This window comes from Ambystoma mexicanum, chromosome 11, assembly GCF_040938575.1.
Source record: "Ambystoma mexicanum isolate Mex_15411 chromosome 11, UKY_AmexF1_1, whole genome shotgun sequence".
Classification (NCBI taxonomy): Eukaryota; Metazoa; Chordata; class Amphibia; order Caudata; family Ambystomatidae; genus Ambystoma; species Ambystoma mexicanum.
The window spans coordinates 40,403,513-40,429,222 of NC_090934.1; the positions used below are offsets into that span (position 1 = coordinate 40,403,513).

The following is a 25,710-nucleotide window of genomic DNA, read 5'->3' on the forward strand; positions in this document are numbered from 1 at the left end:
AAAAGGAAGAGGGCAGGCCAATCGGAGGTCAAGGAAAATTTCCTCGGGGGGCGAGGAAAAGGTGCTAGATCTGCCCCAGCAACGGCATCTGTAGCTTCAGCCGCTGCTGCAGCAAAACCACTGAGGTTTTGACCCACAAGACCCTGGTGGGAGGCAGGATCTCGCAGCATCTAGAAAAATGGCAGGGCATTACTTCAGATGCTTGGGCACTGGAAACAGTATCCCAAGGTTACTGCCTTCCTTTTCTAAAGAAACCTCAGAATCATCCCCCCTGGAATACAACTCTGCCAAACATTCGGACCCGCTCCTGTTGCAGGAAGTTTTGACCCTGCTACAGAAAGGTGCAATAGAACATTTACCTGTAGCGGAGAGGTACAAGGGTTGGTATTCCCCATTTTTCTTTATTACAAAGAAAGATGGAGGACTGAGACCCATCTTGGACTTGAGAAACTTGAACAAGTTCCTAAGGAAGGACAAATTCAAGATGGTCACACTTTCTCAGATCTTTCAGGCTCGCCAACTCCAGGATTGGTTGGCATCATTGGACCTTCAGGGTGCTTACTTTCATGTGCCAATCCATCTCAAGAACAGAAAGTACCTGAGGTTTGCGATTGGCAATTCACATTTTCGGGTACTGCTATTCGGGTTAACCTCCGCCTCAAGAGTTTTCCCCAAGTTGATGGCAGTAGTGACACTGAGTCTCAGAAGAGGGGGATTCATGTGTACCCCTATCTGGACGATTGGATGATCAGAGCACGTTCTCCAGAACAAGCCCTGGATCATCTGTCCAAGACTTCTTACTTCCTTCACAAACTAGGTTTTTCTCTGAACTTAAAGTCAAACATGATACCATCACAGAAATTCAGTTTATAGGAGCAGTCCTGGATACTTGCTCGGGCAAAGCCTCGCCTCCCGAAGAGAGGGCTCACCACATTCTGCAGATGGTAACAAAATTCCAGAATGCCCTGTATCTTCTGAATTTCTCAGGTTGCTCGGTCTGTCATCCTGCATTTTTCTGGTGCCAGAAGCCAGATTGAGATCTTCAATGGGCTCTCAGAACTCAATGGTCTCAATTCTCAAGGGGAATGTCAGATCTGCTGCAGGTGCCAGCTAAGGTAGCTACAATGGTGGTCTTGCAGACGACATATCCTCGGAGAATCTTTTTGGCAGCCATGGCCGGAGATAACAGTAGTGACGGACGCCTCACTCACGGGGTGGGGAGCCCATATCAACGATCTGACAATCAGCGAACGTTGATCTCCATCGGAGTCCAAACTACACCTCAATCTTTTGGAGTTGAGGGCAATCAGACTAGCGCTGAAGGCCTTCCTGCCCTCTGTACGGGGGAAAGAATGTTCTGATAATGACGGACAACAGTGGCCATGTACTAGCTCAACAAGAGAGGAGTGGGGTCACTGCCACTGTGCAGAGAGGCGATGCAACTCTGGTTCTGGGCAATACAAGAAGGGATCTCTATCGGCAATTCATCTAGCCGGAGAGCAAAACACAACAACGGACGCTCTGAGCAGGCAGAGCAGTCTCTCTCACGAGTGGGAGATAGCTCAGGAAGTCATTCAGGAGATCTTCGCCCTTTGGGGGAACCCCTCAAGTGGATCTGTTTGCAACCGGGGCCAACTGGAAGTGCTAACTATACTGCTCAAGGGTATTTCCCCCGAGAGGTGCGCTAGGAGATGTGTTCGTGGTGGATTGGGAGTTTCCACGTCTGTATGCATTCCCTCCAATCCCTGTGATCCCTCAAGTAATCAGGAGGTTGAGAAAATTCAGGAAAACCATGATCCTAATTGCCCCGGATTGGGCTAGGAGAAGGTGGTACTCGGACCTCTGGACATGTCCATCTGCCCTCCAATAAGTCTTCCAAGAAGAGAGGATCTTCTCTCGAGACAGGAAGGTCATGTTCTCCATCTGGAGGTCAACCCACTCAACCTTCACGCATGAGCTGCAAGGATTGGGATCTTCCGGATGTCGTGATGGAGGATGTCTTTCGGCCAGGAGGCCAGCAACCAAATCTCTATCAGTGTTGTTGGAACAAGTTCAGTAACTGGTGCAGAGAAAAGAATGTTGACCCATTTCAATGTAATATCCCCACAATCTTATCTTTTCTGTTACATTTAGCCAATCTGGGGCTCCAGTTTGGGACGATAAAGGGATACTTAGCAGCGCTATTCATCTTTAAGCCCCCTTCTGAAGAAGAACCTTACTTCAAAATACCCTTGACAATTCAATTCCTAAAAGGTTTAATTGTTTCCTCCGATAACTTTCCAGGTTCCAGTGTGGGATCTGAATTTGGTTCTAAAGTTTCTCACATGTATTCCATTTGAGCCTTTACATTCTTGTACACTAAGGCTCCTTACTTTGAAAACAATACTTCTTGTAACATTGACATCAGCCCGCAGGGTAAGTGAATTGCAGGTGCTTTTCGAGCGGTGGTCCTCGCACCATCTTTTATAAGGTCAAGGTAGGTCTTAGGGTTAAACCTTCTTTTTTGCCAAAAATTGTTTCGGATTTTCATCTGTCACAGAAAATAACTTTACCTACTTTTTTACCCTACTCATGCAAGCAAGGAAGAGGAGCGGCTTCATAGACTAGATCCCAGTATAGCTCTTAGTTTTTACTTCTCAAGATTGGCAAAAATTAATCAGTGTGATCAACTTTTCGTGGGATGCACTGGACGCAAACTGGGTCTTCCGGTAACTAAACAATTATCCAGATGGGTAATTTTAGCCATAACAATGTTAGATTGGCTGGGAAAGAACCACCTGATGGACTGAGTTAATTCAACCAGGGGCATGGCAACTTCAACAGCACTAAAAAGGGGTGACCCTGTACAAGATATTTGTGCTTCAGCCACATGGTCATCCATGCACACCTTTATAAAACAATATGCATTGGACTCTACGTCTTCTCAAGGGAGTCTGTTTGCTAAATCTGTACTCCTTTCTGTACATGATTAAAAAAGATACTGTACTCACACCTCCAATACAAAACTGCCTTGGGAGTCTATCTAAGATGAGGAATACGTGGGGGGACATAATCCTTTGGAAGAACAAGTTACTTACCAACTAACGTTCTTTCGATTGGATGTTCCTCCCACGTATTCCTCATCGACCCTCCCAACCCTACGGTACAGTAAAAGAGGCATGCCATTAGTAATTAAAACCATGTACTATAATATACGAAAAAACAGAACTGAAGCCAACGGGCGCGCTAGAGGCTCTTATACAGTGAATGACGCCGGTGCTCGGCGGATGCCGCCGGGGGACATCAACGCTGTGGCCTCGAGTGGGGCGCCCTCGCTGGGGGGAGAAAAAAAATCTGAGGCGAAACCTAAAGGTAAGGATATATCTAAGATGAGGAATATGTGGGAGGGACATCCAATCGAAAGAACGTTACAGTTGGTAAGTAACTTGCTCTTCTGTTTAGGTTGCAGTAGGATCATATTGAGTCACCCTGAGATTATTCTGCAGAGGAAAAACAAGCAGGGGGAAGATAAGAGGAAGGGGAAAGAGGATGCAGATGCCACAACAAGACTCATAATTATACTACTATTACTACTACTATTAATAGTAATAATTGTAATAATAATCATCCTAATAATACGTGCTTTGAATAAAGCCACCTCGAGGGTAGTGGTTGTCGGGTGCTTTGTTTCATTTAACAAATATCGAACTCAATTTTGGGAGGATGGGAGGATGCATAATGGAACGTCGTGTTTTGTGGTCCTTTGTGTGCATGTACATCCAGTTATGGAGGACCATAGTTCAGGATTTAAGAACTCAACGAGACTCAACCTTGGCATTGTGCTGTAGTTACTAGTTTCCAGGTTGAGTGACCACCCAATCTGATGTCCATTGGTCATGGTTGGGTTGGAGTTCATGATTAATGTTTAGAGCTTTTTCAAGCTTTATGGGCTTTATCTCTGTTAGCCTCTCTTGCAGGTCCAAACGCCTCCTGGGTTAGGCTCCTTCTAGGCTCCTCTCTGGGTTTTCTGACAAATTAATTTGCACTGCAGTTTGTAGTAGTTTCTTTGCAGGCTCCTGATTCTGCGTCATGGCTTTAATGTCACGAGAGGGCCTTTCAATTTGTTCAAATTCTTTGCCATTCCTACAGGTCTTGCCTCCTCTGGTGGGCCTCCTTTTGGCTGGTGTTTTCTTTTTACTTCCTTTCCCCGTGTAGTAGGTCTGCAGCTGGTTCAAGCGTTAGGATTCCCGTTATTTTTCCCTTCAATGTGTTTCCATGTGTTCCTCCTTTTCCCCCTTCGGGTGTATTGTTGCCAGGTGGACCTCTACACATGTTTAGGGCTTCACAGCCTTAATTTTGCATCTCCCTACCACCTTATGCGTTCTGCTTTACTATACCTTGTTTTGTTGTTGCAATGTGTTCTCGTGGGCGCTGTAGCAGTTTTATAGCGCTTTTCTGTTCATGTTGTGTTTTGTGCCTTTGCTTCCTTTTACTACGCTGCATTCTTTTCTTCCCTTGGGCTGCTGATTGCAGTCAGGGCTTGCTTCTCCTACCTTTTGATTTGACCTTCTCCCAGGTCCGGAGCTTTCATGTGCCCATGTCTGTTGGCTTCTGAGAATCCTACATTGTATTTCGAGGCCGTTCAGCTGCGCGGTCTAATTCGTATGCCTCCCCGCCTGCGCCTCTGATTTCATTGCGTGAGGGACCGCCTCGTTCCTTTGAGGATCCTGCCCATTGGATCTGACACCAAGCGATTATGCCCAGCAGCGGGTACTCTGTGGTGTAGCTCCCGGTCTTTATGCGCGGCCACTGTGCTAACTTATGTGGGAAAAGCGGCCCACCCACCTGGGGCTTCCCTTTCTCGCAATGTCTGTGATTTATGCTTTGCAAGGCGGTTGTCCCTTCCATCGCAGTGTGCCATTTTTCTTACGTTGATCAGTGAGGCTGCTGCGCTGTTTTTCTGGTCTCGTTCTTCTCTTCCTGTGTGCCGCCCGCCATCTTGGGTGGATGTCTTACTTTTTCCCGATTGTTTCTCAGGAACGCCTTGCATCCCCATCAACAGAGGCCACCTAGAAGCAAGCCCACCCAGTGACTGTTTTTTCGGGAAATCCAACACCATTGCACTTGTGCGTCTCCCTGTTCTCCCACTAACAAACCAATCAGTATTTTTCAGATTCGCCTGGACACATTGCATATGAGAGCAGTGCATTGTATAAATCCCACTAAGCGTAACAGAAAATGAGTAAACTTTGAATGAATCCAGACTTGCCCAGTTTGCCATGGAAGTCTGTGATTGTATCTGGTGGCCCTGACTGGCTAGCCAAAAGTTGACTCTGCTCTCATTGCTTTATAAAAGAATCAGAATAGCAAGAGGTTGCTGACTTGAAAACGTGACGATTTGATGTGAAGTATGCAGCCTTCCAACGCCCTACGGAAGTTCTGCTTGAAACTTGACACTGAACCTGATCTGCTCCAAGGTAACACAGGGATAGTGCTCTCTCCCTTTGAATGCAAGTTGCCCGCTTTATAGCAAGTATGGCTAACTGATCTCTGGGGTCTTGCTCAGACCCGGTCTCTTCGCTAACAATCAACGAACAGGTAGGAGGCCCACGGTGCAACATGCACTTTACTATGACTCATTACTCGGTCAAAATGGGGCCTTTTTACTCATTGCTGCCTTACCAGAAATGGTTTACTTCGCTTTCTTTAAGGCTTCTACGCTTTTCCATCAATGTGACATACTAGAGGAAGAGGTGATCATGAAAATGTAACGCCGGAGCATACAAAAATAGGAGTACAATTCAACATTCGTTTGTTTGCACTGTTGCCTCGGTAACGTTTTTGTCAAATTTCCAACTGCGCAGTGTACCGGCCGAGTTTCTGAACCATGAGAAACTAGCTTTCACATTATCGCATACCAATACAAAAGGTTGTTGCAGCAGCACAGTCATTTGGGATTTCTATAGGGACACCCTACTTGTAACATCTGTCAATTCAATCACTGAGGCTGGCTTTTTTGTATTGGATCTCTTGATCTTTGCTATCTACTTGGCCTAGTCTAGTTTCAGGTTCCCAAAGCCTGATGGAGCTGTAAGTGCCAACGGTTACCCATGTTGCAGTTCCAAAATGGAGCGTCACTGCCTTCTTGATATGTAGTGCGTCTGGTGAAAGTTGTTGAGCCCAATTTCACTTGAATTGCTTGTTGCTTCTACCCAGTGTTTCCCCTTTGACTGACTGCCCTAGCAATCAATTCATTACTATTCCTGGGAATCCATTCAAATTCTTAGATTTTAAGGCAATAATGCAGGCGCTGAAGGCATTACAGTATTGCCCAACATTCAGAACTAGACTGCCTCACACATACTGACCCCTCTGTATAGATTATTCTTGCCAAAGGTGGCGTTGGAGTGCCAGTTGAATCAGGAAATCTGTCTTCCCTAATCAGCCTTCGGAAGCAGGAAGAGTTCTCCATTCTTTGGATGTTAGCAGGGCCTTAAAGCTTGAGACACGCCAACCAGCAGCAAGTTGATCGCCTTGGATTGATTGTGCATCTTGGCACGCTCCAAGGGTCTCCATACTCACTTGGTGAGGGCCAATCTTTGCTTTTCAGGCACTCGATCGCTGAAGCTAGCTTCAACTTGGCCTCCATATTATCTTTTTGCAGGCACAATTACATGGGCATGCACTCTGGGGCAAATGCTCAGTTTAACGAAGCAGTCTTCGGGGAACTGCTTCAGCCCAGCTAGAAACTGGTTCAAGCCTGCCATACATTATCAAGATATTGCAAGTCACACAGGAGGAACTCCGAGTTGACTTCCGGTAGGCGATATATTATTGCTTCTAATCCATAGACATGCAGTCACCACCTTATACCTGGCCTGCTTAATGTAGTGTAGGGAATCTTCCAGTTGCTGATATATATATAATCAATGTAGCATCTGCTTGGGTTAAATAAAACCTAATATGTAGATTTTAATGTTGCAGATTAATAAAGCATCTAAACGCTTCATTTTGTATGCTTTAAAATGAGCTGGAAACGGCAGATTCTTTCTCGCATTACTAGCAGTGCACAAAATAAACCTAGTATTCACTGCCACTAAGGCTAGAGCACCAATCGGCCTCATTAAAAAGCACACTACCAATGTGAAAAGATTGTAGACCCTTAATTGTCTTTCTGCTGCTTTAATTCCTGACCTGAAATAGCCGTGGGCACAAACACTGCCTACAGTGGGAGTTAATGCAATGTATTAACCTCGATTAAACGTTTTTCCCATGGTGTTGTGATTTATGTCTTCAATGGGCTGTGGGTTAGCGGTTTATCTGTTTCTGGGGTTATGCATCACTATTTCCCTGTGTCTTTCACCTTACATGCTACAGTGACTTCATGTTCTACAACGTTCACATGTTCTAAAATTTCTTTTTTTTTCTTTTTAGGATTCCTGTTGGAATATACGTCTCACATTTATGGCGATAGTGGGCGTTAGGGCAGACTTCTGCCAAGCGCAGCACTGCGCAGGTGCTGGCAAATAAGCTTTGGGATTGGACGTGCCACATGTACACATTGCCTTGAAATCTCAGAACATCAGAAGCAGCGTCAAATTGTGGGAACTATTTTTATTTATTTTTTGAATTTTCTTGTTGAATACCGATCTTACAACAATTTGCAAATGAGAGCAAAGTAGAGATCCTCGCCATTGGCAACTTTGCCTGCCCTAGTGCCTACTTGCAAAGCGAGCTGCTGCCCAGTCTGGAGCTGGTGTTCACGCTTGGGAGTGATGCTACGCCCTGCTGCAAAAAGCCCAAGTATTCAATGAGCCCATATTTCTGAGTCCATCGAAAGAACTTTTTGAATGTTTTCTGCCACAATATTTTCCAGCTGTAATTTTGTTCCCACCTTTTTATTTTTGCCATCATGAACCGTCCAGCGCCTGTAGAGATCACCTATGAGTGTATGCGCTTTCTAATCACCCACAACCCAACAAATGCAACTCTCAACAAGTTCACAGAGGTAATGCGCTGTAACCCTTCAACAAATATGCTAGAATTGAATCTTCTGTTTGCGCTTGAAGTTCTAACCGTTCCAACGACCTAGCAGAAACTGCTACCAGAACGGTTGTATGAATAAAATGGCAAAACCATAAACCGTGACGGTTCATTCTTGGTGGTATTGCTTTTGCATTTCCCTTATTGTATCTAGCTATCACTACCAGCGGTATCTGCGCGCTGCAGCAAGTTTTACGTTTTATGTTTCTTTCGCAATTTAGAATGTTTTAAATGTAACCCTTTTTCGCCTTTGCCATTAAACTGGTAGTGCTAGTAAGAGGGCCAAAAGTGTTGATGATCACGGTCCTCTGGTGCTAGAGGAATTGCTACTTGTTAATCCTTTATTTCCATTTTAAGGCTTGTGGCCTAACAAGATGTCAGTCTTTATTCAGGGCTTTGGCATGGCCTTACCAAGCCCCTACAACCTGTGATTAAACTTTAGTTGTAGGTGTGCCGTTCAATCCATTTAGCTACTACACCCTATTTGAAAGCACTATAGAGAAAGGTTTATCTTCTGTGATTTCACACCTTACTTGGTCACATTTGTTCTCAACTGTTAACAGGAGCAAATGCTCTGTTGGTCCTTCACTATTTCCACTAGGACTAACACCACTAGTTTGTAAATCTGCATGCTTTCCCGCCTCAAATCCATCTGACTTAACACGAGTTGCCACTTGCCTCCCTATTTCCACGATAGCCTGCCTCGTTAATGAAGTCTGGGCTCAGAGTATGGACCTTACCTTTGTTCTGCTTGTTTAATGTTTTGAGCCACCTCCTGCGTACTGCTCATCGCCCCAAACATACAGCCTCTCCTGGTGTCCAATTTAATAGGACTCCTTTCTTCCTGCCAACCCTTTTTCTTGTTTGCAGGCTCCATGTGGCGGTTTTCCCCTTTGTATAGTTTTCCCACTGCTCTGGGTGAAAGTCTGAGGCAGATATTAGTCTGGGGGGAAGGTCCGAAGCAGGCCTGCTGCCCAAGCTTTGAAGTAGAGCTACCAGATGCTACAGCATGTTCTACGCCCGTGTCGTTGGTTGTGCATGTAAGTAATGTGGCCTAAAGGCGGAGCAGTTGAACCAAATTCCGCCTCTGAAAAATCCGCAAAGACAGTTTCAGGCCTTCTCTGCATGTGCTGAACTTATGCTAGAGGAATGCATTTTTAAGTTTTCTTCAATTGTTGTTGTGAATGATCTATTTCCTAAACAAGTTGAGAATCTGGGCACAGCACCGTGGGAACTTATGTTGGAAGCGGGATGGAGTGTGGAGAACAGAGGACTGGAGCCACTGGGCCCTAAATGAGTAACGGGTTGTCGCCATCTTGGACTTGTGGGTGGAGGGAGGGGGGTTAAATGACATTGTGGACCGTATGGCCCAGGCTTACTAGGGTTCTCCACAAGCATGATGGGGTGCAGAGTTCTGTCCGAGCGTACTGGAGGGCGGTGCAGCAGACATCCTGACCATGGCAATGTGCTTATACATAGGAACCCCAAATGACTGTGTTGGAGGCGTAGGGATTGAAGGAGACCATGGCTGGAGGTGCAGTAAAGGAAGTGACTTCTGGCCGCTAGTCTGAGTGAAGGCTACAGACCCTTAAGGGGGTGAGGTGTTGCCCTGGGTATGTGAGTCAGTTAATGGAGAAAGATTGGTGCTTGGCTATGGCAGCAGAACTGGAAAGGTACACTCCACACTGCATTAACGTATGAGCATCTCGTTTGTAGAAGAGCTAGTTTGGTTTGTTTGCAGTGACCGAGCAATAACCGCTGTGGAGGCTAGAACCTAGAGTGCGATGTGGCCCTGTTATTGCGTCTGAAAAGTTACATGAAGGCAAATCTAGCGCTCAACACGCAAGCAAGATCGGTACATTGCTCACTGAGAAAGGGGATTCTTCTCTTGGACCTGGTTGCTGCTGAGTGAGATTTATTTTGACGTTTATGGAAGATGGAACTGAAGCAGCAGTGGAACGAAGCAACAAAGGTGCAGCGACTGAAGATCAGTATGCAATGAGTGTGAAATTAAAACAAAGTATGGTGTGGAAGATGGAAGCAATGTAGGTACAAAGCTTGTCTCTTACAGAGCAGGTAATGCTGGAAATGTGGTTCATGTATGTACAGGGATCTTGTACATAGTTGGACAGTATGATCTAAACCAGAGTGGATGTCACGTTGGTACAAGCAGATTTTTAAAAAAGGTGGAGACAACTGGTGCGCTACACAATAAAATGCAGGTACTGACATGGCTACAAGTGTTTTGGAGGACGCGGTGGAAGAGTGATCGCACAGGTGTAAGGTTCACCTGCTATGTTTGCAGGGAGTGAAGGCTAATGTTTGCAAGTACCCCTAGGAGGACCGATCGTGGAGGAGGCGGCATGGGAGTGGTTCGGTAACAGATTGCTGGAAAATGCAACCAGCAGAACCAGTCTGCTCCGGAGGCAGATCGATTTCACGATAAGTGGGGTCATCGGATCCACCCACACATCACCCGGTCACATGTTACAGATGACTGGTAGGATAGCTCGAGGCGGCAGGTGGGACACTGGGCATGGACTCGACATACGAGGAAGGCAGGCAGTCCATCAACTTAAACATGAGCTAAGGCCCTGATTAGATCATAGAATCAAGCTACATAAATGTGGTGTTAAGTTCCCCTGATAAGTGTCATTTCGATACTGAGGATGCCAGTATGATCCCAGCAGAGATGGGGAAAGAGGAGTGTGGGGGAGTGGAGGGTGGCAGGCACTGTCATTTTGATCTTAGATGAGCATAGCTTTTTTGTAAAAAGGCCACGAAGCAGTCTGATATTGCTAATAAAGCACTTTGAATGATTGGCCACCCACGTATTCCTTAGAAGGCTCCTTCGTAGAGTTCTAAGAGAAAGACCGATGAGTCGAAGGATTCTTCTCGATGTAAAATATCAAAATGGTCTTTATGGAGAAGTTGATTATGCCATTATTCGAGGAAGGCCAAGAAACGTCATCATAGGTCACCTTCGACCTCCAGTGATTCCCTGGCTGAGGTAATAAAACTAGATTGGAGTCCCCAGCAAAGCTGGATGCGTTTTGTAATGAAATGCTCAATATCTTTTAGAATGCAACCTCAACCCCCTTGAAGAATCAAAGTCCATGCCCCTGCCGATCTGCAAAAAGGCGAGCAAGGGAAGTTGAAGACAAAATCTTCAAAACCAAGCCTTAAACCGGTTCTGCTTTGAGAAAAATCTCGATCTGGCGAGAAATCGTGGAGGGCTTTGAGTCGGGAATCCAGCCCATCAAGGGTTTTGTCGTAGAAATCTAAATCGATGCCTTCGCTGACAGTCTACTTCGAACTGTCTACACCAATACCAAAATAGATCCCGACAAAGGCGATTCCGACTTCAGTCATTGTCGACTATTGTCAAAGCCAGTGTTAGTCCAGGAAAAAAAATCAAACCTTTGCCTAGAGGAGACTTTTTAAAGGCCATCAGCCCTCTATGAAGATGAACAACCTTCAGATAACATCTGGTAACCATTTGGGTTACAATTTTGCACCCCTAATGTGCCATATGTATTGATATTGAGTCTACATTAAAGGACTTGCATGACAACCTTTAGCCAGTTGGTTAGATACCTCTCCCGAGTAAGAATTTGGCAAGCAAGATCTGACTTAACCTGCCGACTCCTAAAGTCAGACTAATGAGTAAGGTTATAGAATGTTTAGGCTGGAGCAGGCCTACTCCTCCTTTAGAGCAGGATGACCTGATCAACATTTGAACCAGGGTCCCCAGAAAGATCCAATTTTGCCATTTCACACCATTACAAAAAAGGGTCTCTGCAAATTGGGAGACACCAGAAACTGCAGCTGTAGTGAATACACATTTTGCTAACCAATAGACCATCCAGCCCAGAGTATCTGACTAAGCATCCAACACCAGAAGGTTTGGTGGTTCAGGCTGCTACATCTACTAAAGAGTCTGCCAATCAATCCCTCCTGATGAGGATAAGCGGGTGGATGCCTGGGTGAGAAAGGTATTTACTGCTGGCAGTATGGCATTAAAATTAACTAATGTAACTTGTACCTTGTCAAGGTTTACATTTACCCTGTTGGACTGCGTAGTTATGGCGGCTGAGCACATCCCAGAAAGAGGGGAAAGACTGCTTCCTGACAATCAAGAATAGTAAGGAGGCAATGGCTGAATGTCTTCAGTCAAGTCTGGATAGTGCAGACTGCCTCAGCAGATCCATGGCGGCTAGTACAGTGTTGGGCAGACTTGCGTGGTTGAGGAAGTCTGGATTTGCACCCGATGTGCAAGCTGGACTACTCAACCTTCCCTTTGACGGCTCCTAGGCTGTTTGACAGCAAGACAGATGAGAGTTTGGAAAAGCTGCAGACCTTGAAGACGGCTGCTAAATCCTTTGGCGCCACCATTAGACGACATAATCACCCCATCTCTGGCTCATCTTCCTGTGGGGTTAAGTCCTTTCGATTCCACTCAATTGGAAGAGGACAAGCTGTTGAAAGAGGTCAGTGAATATTCCCTGGTGATGGATGAGGGAGAGGCGCTAAGCCAACCCAAGCAGCAGCAGTTTTACTGGCAGCCGCTACTTCAGCCACCTCAAAACCACTCGGTCCTTGACTCCCAAGATCCCGGTGGGAGGCAGACTTGCTCATCTGAACAAGTGGCAAGACATTACTTCAGATTTATGGGCACTGGAAACTGTAACCCAAGGTGACTGACTTCCTTTCCAAAAAAAGGCCTCTGGATCATCCACCGGGGAACAACTTTCAAAATTCTGGATCTACTCCTTGTGCAGGGAATTTTTACCCTGCTAGAGAAGGGTGCAATAGAACATGTATCGGTAGCAGAAAGGAACAAGGGGGGTTGTTCCCCATACTTTCTGATTCTCAAAAAGGACAGGATTGAGGCCCTGCTCCAGCATGGGGTCTGGCATGGATTCACATGCTCAAGAATATTCCCGTCAGGCTGGGAATCCTCAGTAAAAGAAAAGTGTCATTTCTGTGTCTAAACTGTCTTTCTCCTAGAAACCAATCACTGAGCTCTGGGTCATTCTGCCCCAGCCAATGACTGCCCTCCACCCTTTTTTTAAATTATTTTTTTGAAGTTGCTTGGTCTCATGGCATCCTGCATTTTCCTGGTGCCAGAGGCTCGCCTGAGAATGAGATCCCTCCAATGGGCTCTCGGGACTCAATGGTCCCAGTTTTCAGGCAGAATGTCAGACCACCTGAAAGTAGTTCCAAGCAGAGCATCCCCAGACCTTCTGTGATGGGCTTGCAAGGACAAAATTCTCAACAGAGAATCTTTTTGGCAGCCATGGGCGGAACTAACTGTAGTGATGGATGCTTCACTCACAGGGTGGGGAGCCCACACCAACGACCTGACGGTTGTTGGTCTCCATCGGAGTCCAAACTACATATCAACCTTTTGGAGCTGTGGGCAATCAGACTAGCTCTGAAGGTCTTTCTGCCCTCTGTACGGGGTAAGAATGTCCTGATAATGACAGACAACACAGTAGCCATCTACTACCTCAAGAGGTGTATGGTCACTACCATTCTGCAGAGAGGCAATGCAGCTCTGGTTCTGGGCAATTCAAGAAGGAATCTCCCTATCAGCAGTTCACCTCACCAGAGAGAACACGGCAGCGGACGCTCTGAGCAGGCAGAGCAGTCTCCCACGAGTGGGGAAATGGCTCTGGAAGTCCTTAAAGAGATCTTCACCCTTTGGAGAACCCTATTCGCGACCAGTGTCAACCGGAAGTGCGAAGTGTTTTGTTCAAGGGAATTTCCTCCAAAAGGCGCTTGTTAAGGAGAATTCTCATAAATGGTTGATTTCCCTTAACTGAGTCCCTCAGTAGCTTTACTGGATGTCTAGGAATTTTTTTTCACCTGATAAGTGTGAGCTTTTTTTTCCCCCCACTCTTCCATTTGTTTTGCTATGTGTATTTCTACTTTCGAAGGGATAGTGTCCTCCGACGTATTCCTTATCTTTGATCATCTCCAGCTTGCTGGCCTCGAGCATTTTTTCAGTAGAGCGCGCTGCGCGTCGATGTCCCTCGAGCCGATGGCCCTCGACAGCCTCTGTATCGGCGTTAGTCATCACGCCTATAGACTCGCGCAGCGTCCGTTGCTCAGTTCCATTTTTCCGAGCTTCGTGGTGCCTCGGAATATTGTTGCTCAGTTCTTCAGTCAAATATACTTCATTATTCCTCGAATACAGACTCGATGGCTTCCTCATACGAGCCGACGACTCCACGGTCCGGCTTCAAAAAATGTCGAGACTGTGGAAAGAATGTCGTTGACAGATCCTCACAGGATCTGTTTGTAATGCCTGGGAGTCGAGCACCATTGTTCGGAGTGCGAGGACTGCATGTCCATGACGGCGAAAGGCGTGAAGGAGTGTAAGGGGAAGCTCGGGAGGGGTAAGGCAGTTAAAACTTCTTCGACAGTTTCCTCGGCAGAGTCGAGACATTCGTCTCCTCGCCATCACAAAAGACATTCTCGTTCTAGGTCTCGAAGCAGTTCCCATCACTCTTCGAGATCTAAGCATTCAAAAAAGACATCGAAGATCCCCTTACTCGTCGTGTTCTGTTTCCCCGAAAAGGGTCTCCCGCCCCACAAAACGTAGCTCTCCGGCTGAGTGGGAGGAATTCAGAAAAAAGATGCTTGGCGTCTTCGAGAAAGTGGCCTCGACCCCTTCGAAGACTGCTGAGGGTGATACCCTGGGTGAAAGACCCGAAAAATCAAAATGGCGCGAGTCGCAGCACCCGGCGAAAGTAGCTACTCGAGAGCATCACAAACACTCGAGTAAAGGCAAAGTATAATCTTCGCCGTCGTCGAAAATCCCTTCGATGCATAGATCTGCGTCTTCGCCATTATCGAAGGGTTCTTCGATGCACAGGTCAGTCAATTTGACGCCGTCTTCGACGCTGACATCGACGCTGAGAAAGGACAAACCCGCGGCCACCCCACAGCCAGTGGCCAGAGCCTCGATCACGAGAATGTCGACAACCTAGAGTAGAATTCCGATACTAGAGTTCCTCGAGGCCTCTACCAACTTTCTAGACGCCTTTTTTGATGGCTTCGAAGCCTTTAACGTCCGTGTCGACGTTTTCTCAGCCAATTATGACGAATTTGGCCCCTTCTGCTCTGGAAATGGGATTTATACAATTTCCAAGATCTGATCATTCCAGAGCCTTGGCATCTATTTATGAAGAAGGGGAGAATTCGGATCAGGAGAGACCTTTTGAGTTGCAGGGATGCAACTCCTGTACCAGAGGAATTTACCTCTGAGGAAAGTAGGTTTAAAGACCTCCAAGAATCCTTGCATGAAGCAAGTGGGTTGGACACTTCCCCAGAAGTGGAATTTGCCAAACAGACCCAGGGGAACATACCTAAACCCCTTACAGAACCTTGATGTCAAGAATAATAGTTTATTGGGTGGTCTACATCCTCACCTCCTTTTCAGCAAGACAACCTCACAGACATTTTGGTTAAAGGTCCACAGGAGGATCCTGTGGTGCCATTTCATGCGGTATTACAAAGGAAAATATTGGCAAACTGGGAAACCCCTGAGGTTATCCCGGTGGTAACAAAAAATGATCTGCCAAGTATAGGGTGTCTACTGCTGACCCTGGATATTTATCCAGACTCCCAACTCCGGAGAGTCTGGTTGTGCAGGCAGCAACTTCATCAGGTAGTAAATCGGCTTACCCTACTGTTCCACAGGACATGGATGGCAAGAGATGACTCTATGGCCAAAAAAGTCTTTTCTGCATGTAGCATGGTGTTGAAATCCATCAATGCTACTTGTACACTCGAAAGGTTCAGCCACACACTTTGGGAGTGTGCTTCATCACCGGCTGACTGCCTCCCGGAGGGAGAAGAAAGGGAAGCGTTTCTAAACCTCATTAAGGATGGTAAAGACGCAATGTGCGAATCCCTTCAAACTGGCATCGATTCTGCTGACGGCATCAGCAGGGCCATGGCGGCAAGTACAACAACCAGGAGATTTGCTTGGTTGCAGAAGTTTGGTTTTGCTCCAGATGTGCAAAGCAGACTCTGCCCTTTGACGGGTCTTCCTTGTTTGGTAAGAAGGCAGATGACAGTTTAGAAAAGCTTCAAACATCAAAGGCAGCAGCAAAATCCCTGGGAGCTGCAATCCGTCAGACACCATATCACCCCTCAGGAAACTCTTGGAGAGGTAAGTCCTTTCGCTTCTATTCCGCATTCGGAAGAAGCGGAGGACAGCCGGTTCAAAGGGGTCAGAAAATTCACCCGAGGTGGACGGGTTAAAAATACAAAAGCCGCAGCAGGTGCCTCTTTACCCTTGGCATCGGCATCAGCCACCTCCAAACGACTCTCCTCACAAGACACCAGTAGGGGGCAGGTTAACTCAACATATGACGGAATGGCAGGCTATTATGTCAGATGCTTGGGCATTGGAGACAGTTGCCCAGGGTTACTGCCTGCCTTTTCTACGCATCCCTCAGTCATCCACCGTGGCGTGGAACAGCTCTCTGAAAGTTCCAGATCCGCTCCTCTTGCAGGAAATTGTAGACCTGCTAGAGAGGTGCCATAGAACCGGTACCTGTAGCGGAGAGGAACAAGGGCTGGTACTCTTTCCCCCCCACCCCTACTTTCTCATACCGAAGAAAGATGGAGGACTGAGACTTATCTTGGACTTACGAGAATTGAACAAGTTCCTCAGGAAGGACAAATTCAAGATGCTAAATCTCTCAGATCATTCAGGCCCTCCAGCTCCAGGACTGGCTGGTATGTCTGGACCTCCAGGATGCTTATTTCCATGTGCCAATCCATCTCAAACACAGGAAATACCTGAGGTTCGCAATTGGCGGCTCATCGATTTCGAGTTCGGCCATTTGGGCTGACCTCCGCCCTGAGGGTCTTCACCAAGCTAATGTTGGTAGTGGCTGCAAGTCTAAGGAGGGAAGGGATTCACATCTACCCCTACCTGTACGATTGGCTGATCAGAGCTGTATCTCCGGAACAAGCTCAGATTCAGCTAGATTGTCTGCCACTTCCTTCACAAACTGGGCTTCTCCCTCAATTTAAAGAAGTCACAGATGATACCATCACAGAAACTACAGTTCATTGGAGCGGTCCTGGACACTTCCCTGGGAAAAGCCTCGCCACCAGAGGTGAGGGCTCAAGATATTCTGCAGATGGTCACCAAGTTCAAAATGCCCAATGTCTCCCAGCCTTCTACTTTTTGAGGTTGCTAGGCCTCATGGCATCCTGCATCTTCCTTGTGCCAGAGGCTCGCCTGAGAATGAGATCTCTTCAGTGGGCACTGAACTCAGTGGTCGCAATTCTCTGGGAGAATGACAGACCTCCAGGTTCCGGACAAGGTGGCTCGAGACCTTCAGTGGTGGGCCTGCCAGAAAAACATCTTGAAGGGAGAACTGTTTTGGCAACCATGGCCAGAGATAACAGTAGTCAGTTGCCTCACTCACAGGGTGGGGAGCCCATACCAACGACTTGACCATCAGCGGTCGTTGGCCTCCATCGGAGTCCAGATACATATCAACCTGTTAGAGCTGAGAGCAATCAGACTAGCGCTGAAGGCTTTTCTGCCATCTGTACAGGGGAAACATGTCCTGCTAATGACGGACAACACAGTGGCCATGCACTACCTCAACAAAAGGAGGCATAGGATCACTGCCACTGTGCAGAGGGGCAATGCAGTTCTGGTTTTGGGCAATTCAAGAAGGATTGTCTCTATCAGCAGTTCACCTAGCCTTAGAGAAGAACTTGGCGGACACTCTGCATGTAGGGCAGTCTCCCACGAGTGGGAACTAGCTCAGGAAGTCCTTCAGGAGATCTTTGCCCTTTGGGGAACCCTTCAAGTGGGTCTGTTCGCCACCAGTACCAACAGGAAGTGCAATCTGTTTTGTTCAAGGGAATTTCCCCCGAGAGGAGCTCTAGGGGACGCGTTGGTAGTGGCCTGGGAGTTTCCACTCCTGTATGCATTTCCACCAGTCCCTGTCATTCCTCAAATGATCAGGAGGTTGAGAAGATTCCGGAGGACCATGATCCTAATTGCCCCAGACTGGGCCAGGAGAACGCGGTACCCGGACCTTCTGGACATGTCCATCTGCTCTCCAATTCGTCTTGCACTCAAGGAGAATCTTCTCTCACAGAAGGGAGGTCAGGTTCTCCATCCAGACAGCAGAACCCTCAACCTTCACGCCTGGTTTCTGAAAGGTTGAGATGCATGGATTGGGACCTCCCTGATGACGTCATGGAGGTGTTGCTTTTGGCCAGAAGGCCAGCAACAAAGTCTTTATACCGCTGCTGTTGGAACAAATTTTGCAGGTGGTGTAGAGAAGAGAATATCGACCCCTTTTTTCATGTGGTACACCAACAGTGTTATCCTTTCTACTCTGCTTGGCAAATTCAGGCCTTCAAGTTGGCACCATCAAGGGCTATCTCGCAGCGCTATCGATCTTCAAGCGCACTGCAGAGGAGCAATCGTATTTCAAATTATCCTTAGTAATACAATTTCTAAAGGGATTAACTAAGGTCTACCCTCCAAGACCGTTCCAGGTTCCTTTATGGGACTTAAATTGTCTTATATTTCCTGATGGGTACTCCTTTCGAACCACTCCACTCTTGTTCGCTAAGATTTCTCACCCTTAAAACTGTCTTGTTAGTGGCATTAACATCTGCTAGAAGAGTGAGCGAATTACAAGCTCCATCTTGTAAACCCCCTCATACAATTTTTCATAAAGACAAAGTTGTCCTACAGGTGAAGCCTAATTTCCTCCCAAAGGTGGTTTCTGAATTCCACATCACTCAGAAAATTACCTTACCTTCATTCTATCCTCTTCCCCATCTGGGGAAAGAGGAAGAAAGGCTTCATAGGCTGGACCCAAGGCAGGCTTTAAGATTTTACATCAGCAGACTTGCTAGGATTAGGAAAGCAGACCAACTGTTCGTAGGTTACTCGGGGCACAAATCGGGACTACGGATAACAAAATGGACCATTTCCAGATGGATTATTTTGGCCATTCAGGGATGTTACAAACTAGCAGGGAAAGAGCCTCCTCAAAATCTTAGGGCTCATTCTACCGGGGGTATCGCAGCCTCTTCGCCCCTCCAAAGAGGGGGTTCCAGTTCGAGACATATGTGCGGCTGCCACATGGTCGTCCACACATTTACAACCTGGATTCCTTGTCTAGTCAAGAGACTAGGTTTGGCAAAGCCATATTACATTCTGTTCATTCCCAAAGGGAAACATGGCGTTTTTACTCCCACCTCCAATTACACACCACTGCTATGGGAGTCTATCAAAGATAAGGAATACGTCGGAGGACACAATCCCTTCGAAGAACAAGTTACTTATTACCTGGTAACGTTATTTCGATGGGATGTTCCTCAGACCTATTCCTTATCGCCCCTCCCATCCATCCCTGCAGTTATACTTCCCTTGTGGTTGCAGCTTACGATCCTTCGAGTTCAATAACCAATTCATGTAAAACAACTTAACGTCAAAACGGAACTAAGCAACGGACGCTGCACGAGTATTTATATGCGTGATGACGTCGGCGCCGATACGGAGGCTGTCGAGGGACATCGGCTCGAGGGACGTCGACACGCAGCACGCTATACTGAAATCTTTCCGAGGCCAACAAGCTGGAGATGATCTATCAAAGATGAGGAATACATTTGAGGAACATCCCATCAAAAGAACGTTACCAGGTAAGAAGTAACTTGTTCTTCTGTTTGATATTTGGCACTGGGGCCTCACCTACTCCATGTGCACCACTTTGTGTTACACTGCACCTTCAGTGCAGTGACACAGGGTTGTCTGAGACGTCCCACTGACTCAATTTTTCTGGGGCTGACTGCTGTCCCCCAGAAACAGGTAAAGTTGCCATTAACTTTATATAGTCACTTTTAACCACAGACCCAGTATACCCCATCTTACATGGAGTATTGGAAAGGGTTAACTCTTATCCATTTTTGTCTGTGCCTCTTGGAGCTTTGTTTTGCTCCCTTAACATTAAGACTTGGCTGGTGGCAGTGTTATCTACACTAACCTTCCTACCGCAATTCTATTATATAAATGTGGTATTGTTCCAGGCTATTATAGTAGCCTTGAACATAAACCCGCTTGACCAAATACATTTTATTTTGGTTCCAGCTGGGTTTATTCACCATTTCTTTTTGTTTGTCTTTCTCCTGCTTTTCTGTGCGCGCCAAACCGGGGATGATTCCTTAGTTCGCTGTTGGCGGCCTTCTGCACAGAAGCCCTCAAGGCGCCTGATAGTCTAGAGGGGCAGGATGTGAGGGCGGGATCTTCAGACCCCTGCCATGGGTTGCCTTAGCAACCCAAGTCGCACTCTTGTCTGATTGGCTAAGGGGACTGGCCTTGCCAGGCCAGCCACCCTGCTGTGTGATTGACAGCCAGGCTGTATGAATGGGGGAAAATGCATAAAAAGCAGGTCTCTGACTGGAAAGACAGTCTCGCCACTGGACCGAAAGAACAAACAAGGAACTGGAAGAGGACCCCTACACCGACTAAACCGCCCGGTGAAGCCCTGCTGCAGGTCTGAATCGCCAAATCCGACGACAGAGGATCCTCAGGAAGCTTCTTCCCTTGAGCTGGTGGGACCAACCAGTTAGCCAAACTTCAAGCCAGGGCCCCTCCTCAGGTCGAATTCGCTGTACAGAGCTACAGTGGGCCGGATAGCCAGGAAGGTCGGGCCCTGCTCGAGTTTTAAGGAGCGCACCTTTTATTCGTAGTTTGGCGCTACTGCTAGTTTCTTCCTTGGGTAGTGCAGGACCCAAGTCTTCCTACTTCTGATCATTCCGACAGTCGCTTCAGGAACCGTGAGCCTGCAGGAACTACCAGGAACGTCTGCCTCAGCTACAGCCCCCTCTCAGTTTTAAGGTACTGTGCAAATACGGTTGTGCATTTCGTTCAACCGCGGTGAAAGTGTTTGAAATCTTTCTCCAATCCGAGGGCTTGTCCTTCACTTCTCTTTGAACTTTCTTGTCTTCCAACCAACCTCCTCTGGAATCTATGCCACAAACTTTACTGTGAACTACCCTGTACTGTGATCTTCAGCAATCGACTTTTGACCCATTGACTTTGGCCCTAAGCCTTTTCTAGCTGATGATCTCACTGTAGTCTCTCTTGTTCAAAATGCTCAGAGTACTTACCTGTAGGCGTTGCCTAATTCCTAAACTTTGTCTTCTCTCACTTTTAAATTACTAGTGCCATTTTGATCCTACTTTATTTTGTGAGCTTAACTTGTCTGGAATTTAAAGGAAGTGGTGTATTTAGGATTGTGTGTTTTTTTTTTTTTGTTTTTTTTTTTTTTTTTGGTTTGACTTGCTTAGAAAGGTGAAATGTTATACAACTGTTGAGTAAATAAATATAAATTCTTTTACTTGGAAACCTTGAGTCAGTGTTTGCCTGAATCATAGTAATTGCTGTCATTTTTGAAACTATTTGTACTGCTCACTTACTCTTGAGAAGTCTGGCTGCTCTGCTACCACTATAACTGTGTAGTACAGGCTTGTACAAAAGGTGAAATTGTACTGTCACTTATAGTCTTAATTGTGTGTAGTGTTACCAAAGGGTACTGCATATAATGCTGCCTAGGGGAATGCATTCGTGGTGGACTGGGAATGGGTTTCTTCCCTTCCCCCGTCATTCCTCACCTGATCGGGAGGTTGAGAAAGTTCGGGAAATCATGATCCTAATTGCTCCGTAAGTGGTACCCGGACATTCTGGACATGTCCATATGCCCTCCAGTGCGTCTTCCACAAAGGAAGGATCTTCTCTCGCAAGGGCAAGGTCTGGTTCTCCATCCAGAGGTCAAGACTCAGCCTTCATGCATGATTTCTGATATGCTGAGATACAAGGATCGTTGAAACTAGTTCAGCAGCTGGTGCAGGGATAAGAATGTGGATCCCTTTCTATGTGACGCACCGTTTTTGTTATAGCAAATCTGGGGCTCTAAATTCGAACAATTAAAGGTTACCTGGCAGCCCTGTCTACTTTCAAGCGCTCTTCAGAGGAGTCATTTCAAGATCACTCTGATTCCTAAAAGGTCTTATTAATGCATTTCTACCAGTTCCATTCAATGTCCCTGTATGGGATCTAAATCTGGTGTTGAGATTTCTAACATGCACTCCTTTTGAGCCTTTACACTCCTGCCCATTAAGGCTTTTAACATTTGAAACTGTTTTGTTTACTGCAATACCATCAGTCTGCAGGCTAAGAGTTGCAGGTCTAGCTATTAGTGAATGTTAGATTAGCAGGCAAGGCACTGCCGGAAGGCTTATAGCAAAGGGTATGGCAACCTCAGCTGCTCTTCAGAGGTGTCCCAATCAAAGACATTTGTTCAGCGGCCACTTGGTTGTCTAACACTTCTGTGAGACATTACGGTCTGCATTCATCTTCCAATCAGGGAGAACAATTTGCAAAAGCGGTCCTTCATTTGGTCCATGATTAGAGCAAAATTGAATTTGTAAACCATCCATTCGAAATGTTACTTACCCCAGGTAAGGTTCTTTCGATTGGATGTTCCTCCCATGTATTGATTGTCCCTCCAACCTACCCTGCCGTACAATTGACATGTTTTTACACTTTATGCTTTCTTGGAGCCTAAGGTCTATGGGACTCATGTTAATTCCTTTTCAAGAGGGTAAAAAACAGAACTGAAGGCAACAGCATTGCGTGTGCTACTTAAACTGATGACGTTAACAGTCGAACGGAGGCCCTCCAGGGACAGTGACTCAGAGTCTCAGAGCCCCCTGTGAAATTCTGAAGCTGGAGAGCTAATTTTCAGACGAGGAATATGTGCAAGGAACATCCAATCGAAGGAACGTTAACAGGGTTCTAGACTGTCTAGAATTGGGGTATGATAGTTTGGGTTTTATCACTGGTTGACTGTTCTGCTCCTGTATGCCTTGGGGGTGGGTGAGGTGAGGCAAGTGATACAGGGAGAACTTAGCTTGTGTGGGGGTGTAAATGTATGCTGCTTTCATGGTTGGGGATGGAGGGGGTTTAGGGGTTGTTGGGCATTTTTGATATATTGGTTTGCGATCACGGGCTGGGTCTTGAATAGGGCTAAACCAAAATGCGGTAAGATACTTCCTAACTTGGTGATGTACAAGGCAGCTATCGGTGTTGCCTTGCAGGGACTCTTGTAAAAACTAGCAAATAAAGTAATGGAATGGTCGGATTGTGTTCTTCCTTTTCCAGGGGAATTTATAGGCATTAAGGATTCAGTTTAAGTGATGGAGGACACGGTGGAAGGTATGTGGTTATGTGGGCGGGAATGGGGAGGGAAGCACTATGCATCCAATAAAGATGGGGCAGGGTATTTTGAGCATGGGCAAAACATTGCAATAGGTCAATGCTTTTTAAACTGGGTCATTCACCCCGGTGGGTGCTCAGCTTCCTTCTTGGGGGGGGGGGGGGGGGGGGGACTGGCGAGTACAGCATTTTGTTCAACGATTTAGTAAAAGAATGCAGCATGGAACGCAGTAAACTAACGCACCGTGCTTTTATTATATTTTTTTTTCTTGTGCACAGCATACTGCTGATGGGGGAGGTTATAGCAATGACTTCTCTGCACCCTCCCCAAACCATGTAAATGTAGCTGGCTACCAGTCCAGAGAAGGCAAGACCGAGCTAACGGAAGGAGCCGGACAGAGACATGAACCCCGTGAAAGTTGAACATAGTGGATAACAAATATGACCTAGGTGCAAGGAAGAAGCACAACATGGGGGGGTAAGGGGGAATGTAAATACAAGGGAGATGGAGGGTGTCTCAGAACATGTAGGCCAACCAAGAGCTACAGTGGGGGGAGATTAGAGATGAGCAAAAATGGGAGGTGGTAAGACTGTTGGAGAATTGGTGGAGGGGGATACCGAATGAGTGGAGAGATGAGAAAGTAGAGTAAGGGAATAGAAGTTGGACAAGAGGGTCGAAAAGGTGATGGAACAGGAAAGATGTCAAAACTGGAGACATATAGGCTTGGGTGACATGAGGTTGCGGGACCCTTCTCCATGTGCGACTGTTCTGACGTCTGATTCCCCACGCTCGGTTTGGAGTGCCTGGAACCTGACTGCTGTTGGGAAGTTTGTGGTGCTTTTGCTTTGTGTTCTCTTTAAGAACCGCCTATCCCACTGGAGGAAGATTTCAACACCTTGCTGCCAGGACATCTGAAAGACTGTCTCAAAGGCATCTCAGCACAACAAGGTTGCTCGTCGTTTCACCAAGGCACCCCTGCATGGTGATTCTTTTGCGCGGATGCTGTCTGGGAGGGTCTCTTCGACCAGGGTTGGGCTGAGGCCATGTCTGCTTCTGGCGCACGAGGGGCTCAGGATGCCCTCCCGAGTGTGCCTCAGAGGGCCACACTAGCTCCGATACTGCGGCAGTGCGAGGAGCCTTCAGGCTCTAGCTCAAATAAGCCAACAAAGGTGTCTTCCCAGGGCTGATCAGCCTACCAGAGCAATCTCCAAGGTCGAGGGGTCAGCACCAAAGGACTGCCGGCCATCCAGCTGAGGGTATCGCCTCCCGGAAACCCCCTCTGAGGTCCCTGTTTGTTGGACAACCTGCTTGGTGCCCCCAAGTATTCCTCCACAAATTCCGGCGCCAAACCACAAAATGGTGGCCAAACATGTGGCATAGCCTGCCAGGCCTGATTCTGCTGCAGAAGACAGGATTCTGCAGTCTCCAACATGCTGCGCACCCGATGCCCTTGCTGTCGGCTGAGGATGTGGTGGAGCTGGCACAGCTGGATTTGGGACCTGATGTACAGGCCTGGGTTTCAGTGTATCTTCAGAGTGGGCTGCACAATGTGGCAACAGCCCTTTCCTTTCCAGCGGGTGACAAGCCTCGGCCGAATAGTTCCCACAAGTGTAGAACTGTCAGCCGTGGGGTTACCCCTTGCAGGCCCCAGGGTGTCTGAACCTACCAGACCCTCTTGTGCCCCGGAGGTCCGAGAGCAGGCAAGACCCTTTCGCATCAGAGGGCTGGGCTCTTCATCTGAGCCAGGCAGCGTGCGAAGATCTTTTTAAGCAGTGCCTAACCCTAATGAGGTTGCACCAGATTGCGGGGTACCTCAAGGATCTGATTAAAGGATGTCATGGGACATAATACAGGAGGCTCGGAAGCCATCAACCTGTGCCCAATTTAAGAGAAAGTGGTCATGGTTCTGTCATTGGGCGCAGGATCAAGGGATAGGAATCCCCCCTCTTGCTCTGTGGACGATGTCCTCTTTCTTGGCCATTTGGCCCGTTCTTGGGTTAATGTTGACACCTGCTGCACTTATTTGATAGTAATAGAGGCCTTCAAAAACTCGGATGGTGCAATTTGTTTTGGTGGCAAACTCGGTGGTCAAGGCTCACCTCAAGGGCTTGCCTCTGCCCCACCGGTACATAGTCCTCATCCCGTCTGGGACTTTAATGTGGTGCTGTCTGCGCTTCAGCGGAAGCCATGTGAGCTGGTTTTATGTGAAAAGACCAGACCCATTTACAATGGCCAATTTTTTCTTTTGTAAAAACAGCATTGTAAAGGTCTTTCTCTTGGCCTTTTAAAATGTGTTTTTTTTTAAAAAAAAAATATTTGGGGGCTTTCACCCCATCCCCATTGTTCTCTCTGCCCCACCTCCGTCTTAGTCTGGATTTCAGCCCCAGCCTTTCAGCCCCAGCCAAAT

General features: G+C 47.0%; 1 protein-coding gene across 3 annotated transcripts in view; it reads left to right on the forward strand.

The window, feature by feature from the left end:
* Nucleotides 1–25,710, forward strand: part of PTP4A2 (protein tyrosine phosphatase 4A2) — a 377,282-nt gene that overhangs the window by 131,932 nt on the left and 219,640 nt on the right. For 2 of the 3 annotated variants that reach the window (XM_069622499.1, XM_069622500.1), the window contains exon 2: nt 7,414–7,987. The exons of the other annotated variant lie outside the window; for it this stretch is intronic. In XM_069622499.1, coding sequence (XP_069478600.1) covers nt 7,892–7,987 — 96 coding nt within the window. In that variant the 5' untranslated portion in view covers nt 7,414–7,891. The remainder of the gene's footprint in view (nt 1–7,413; nt 7,988–25,710) is intronic. 3 annotated transcript variants of the gene reach the window in all.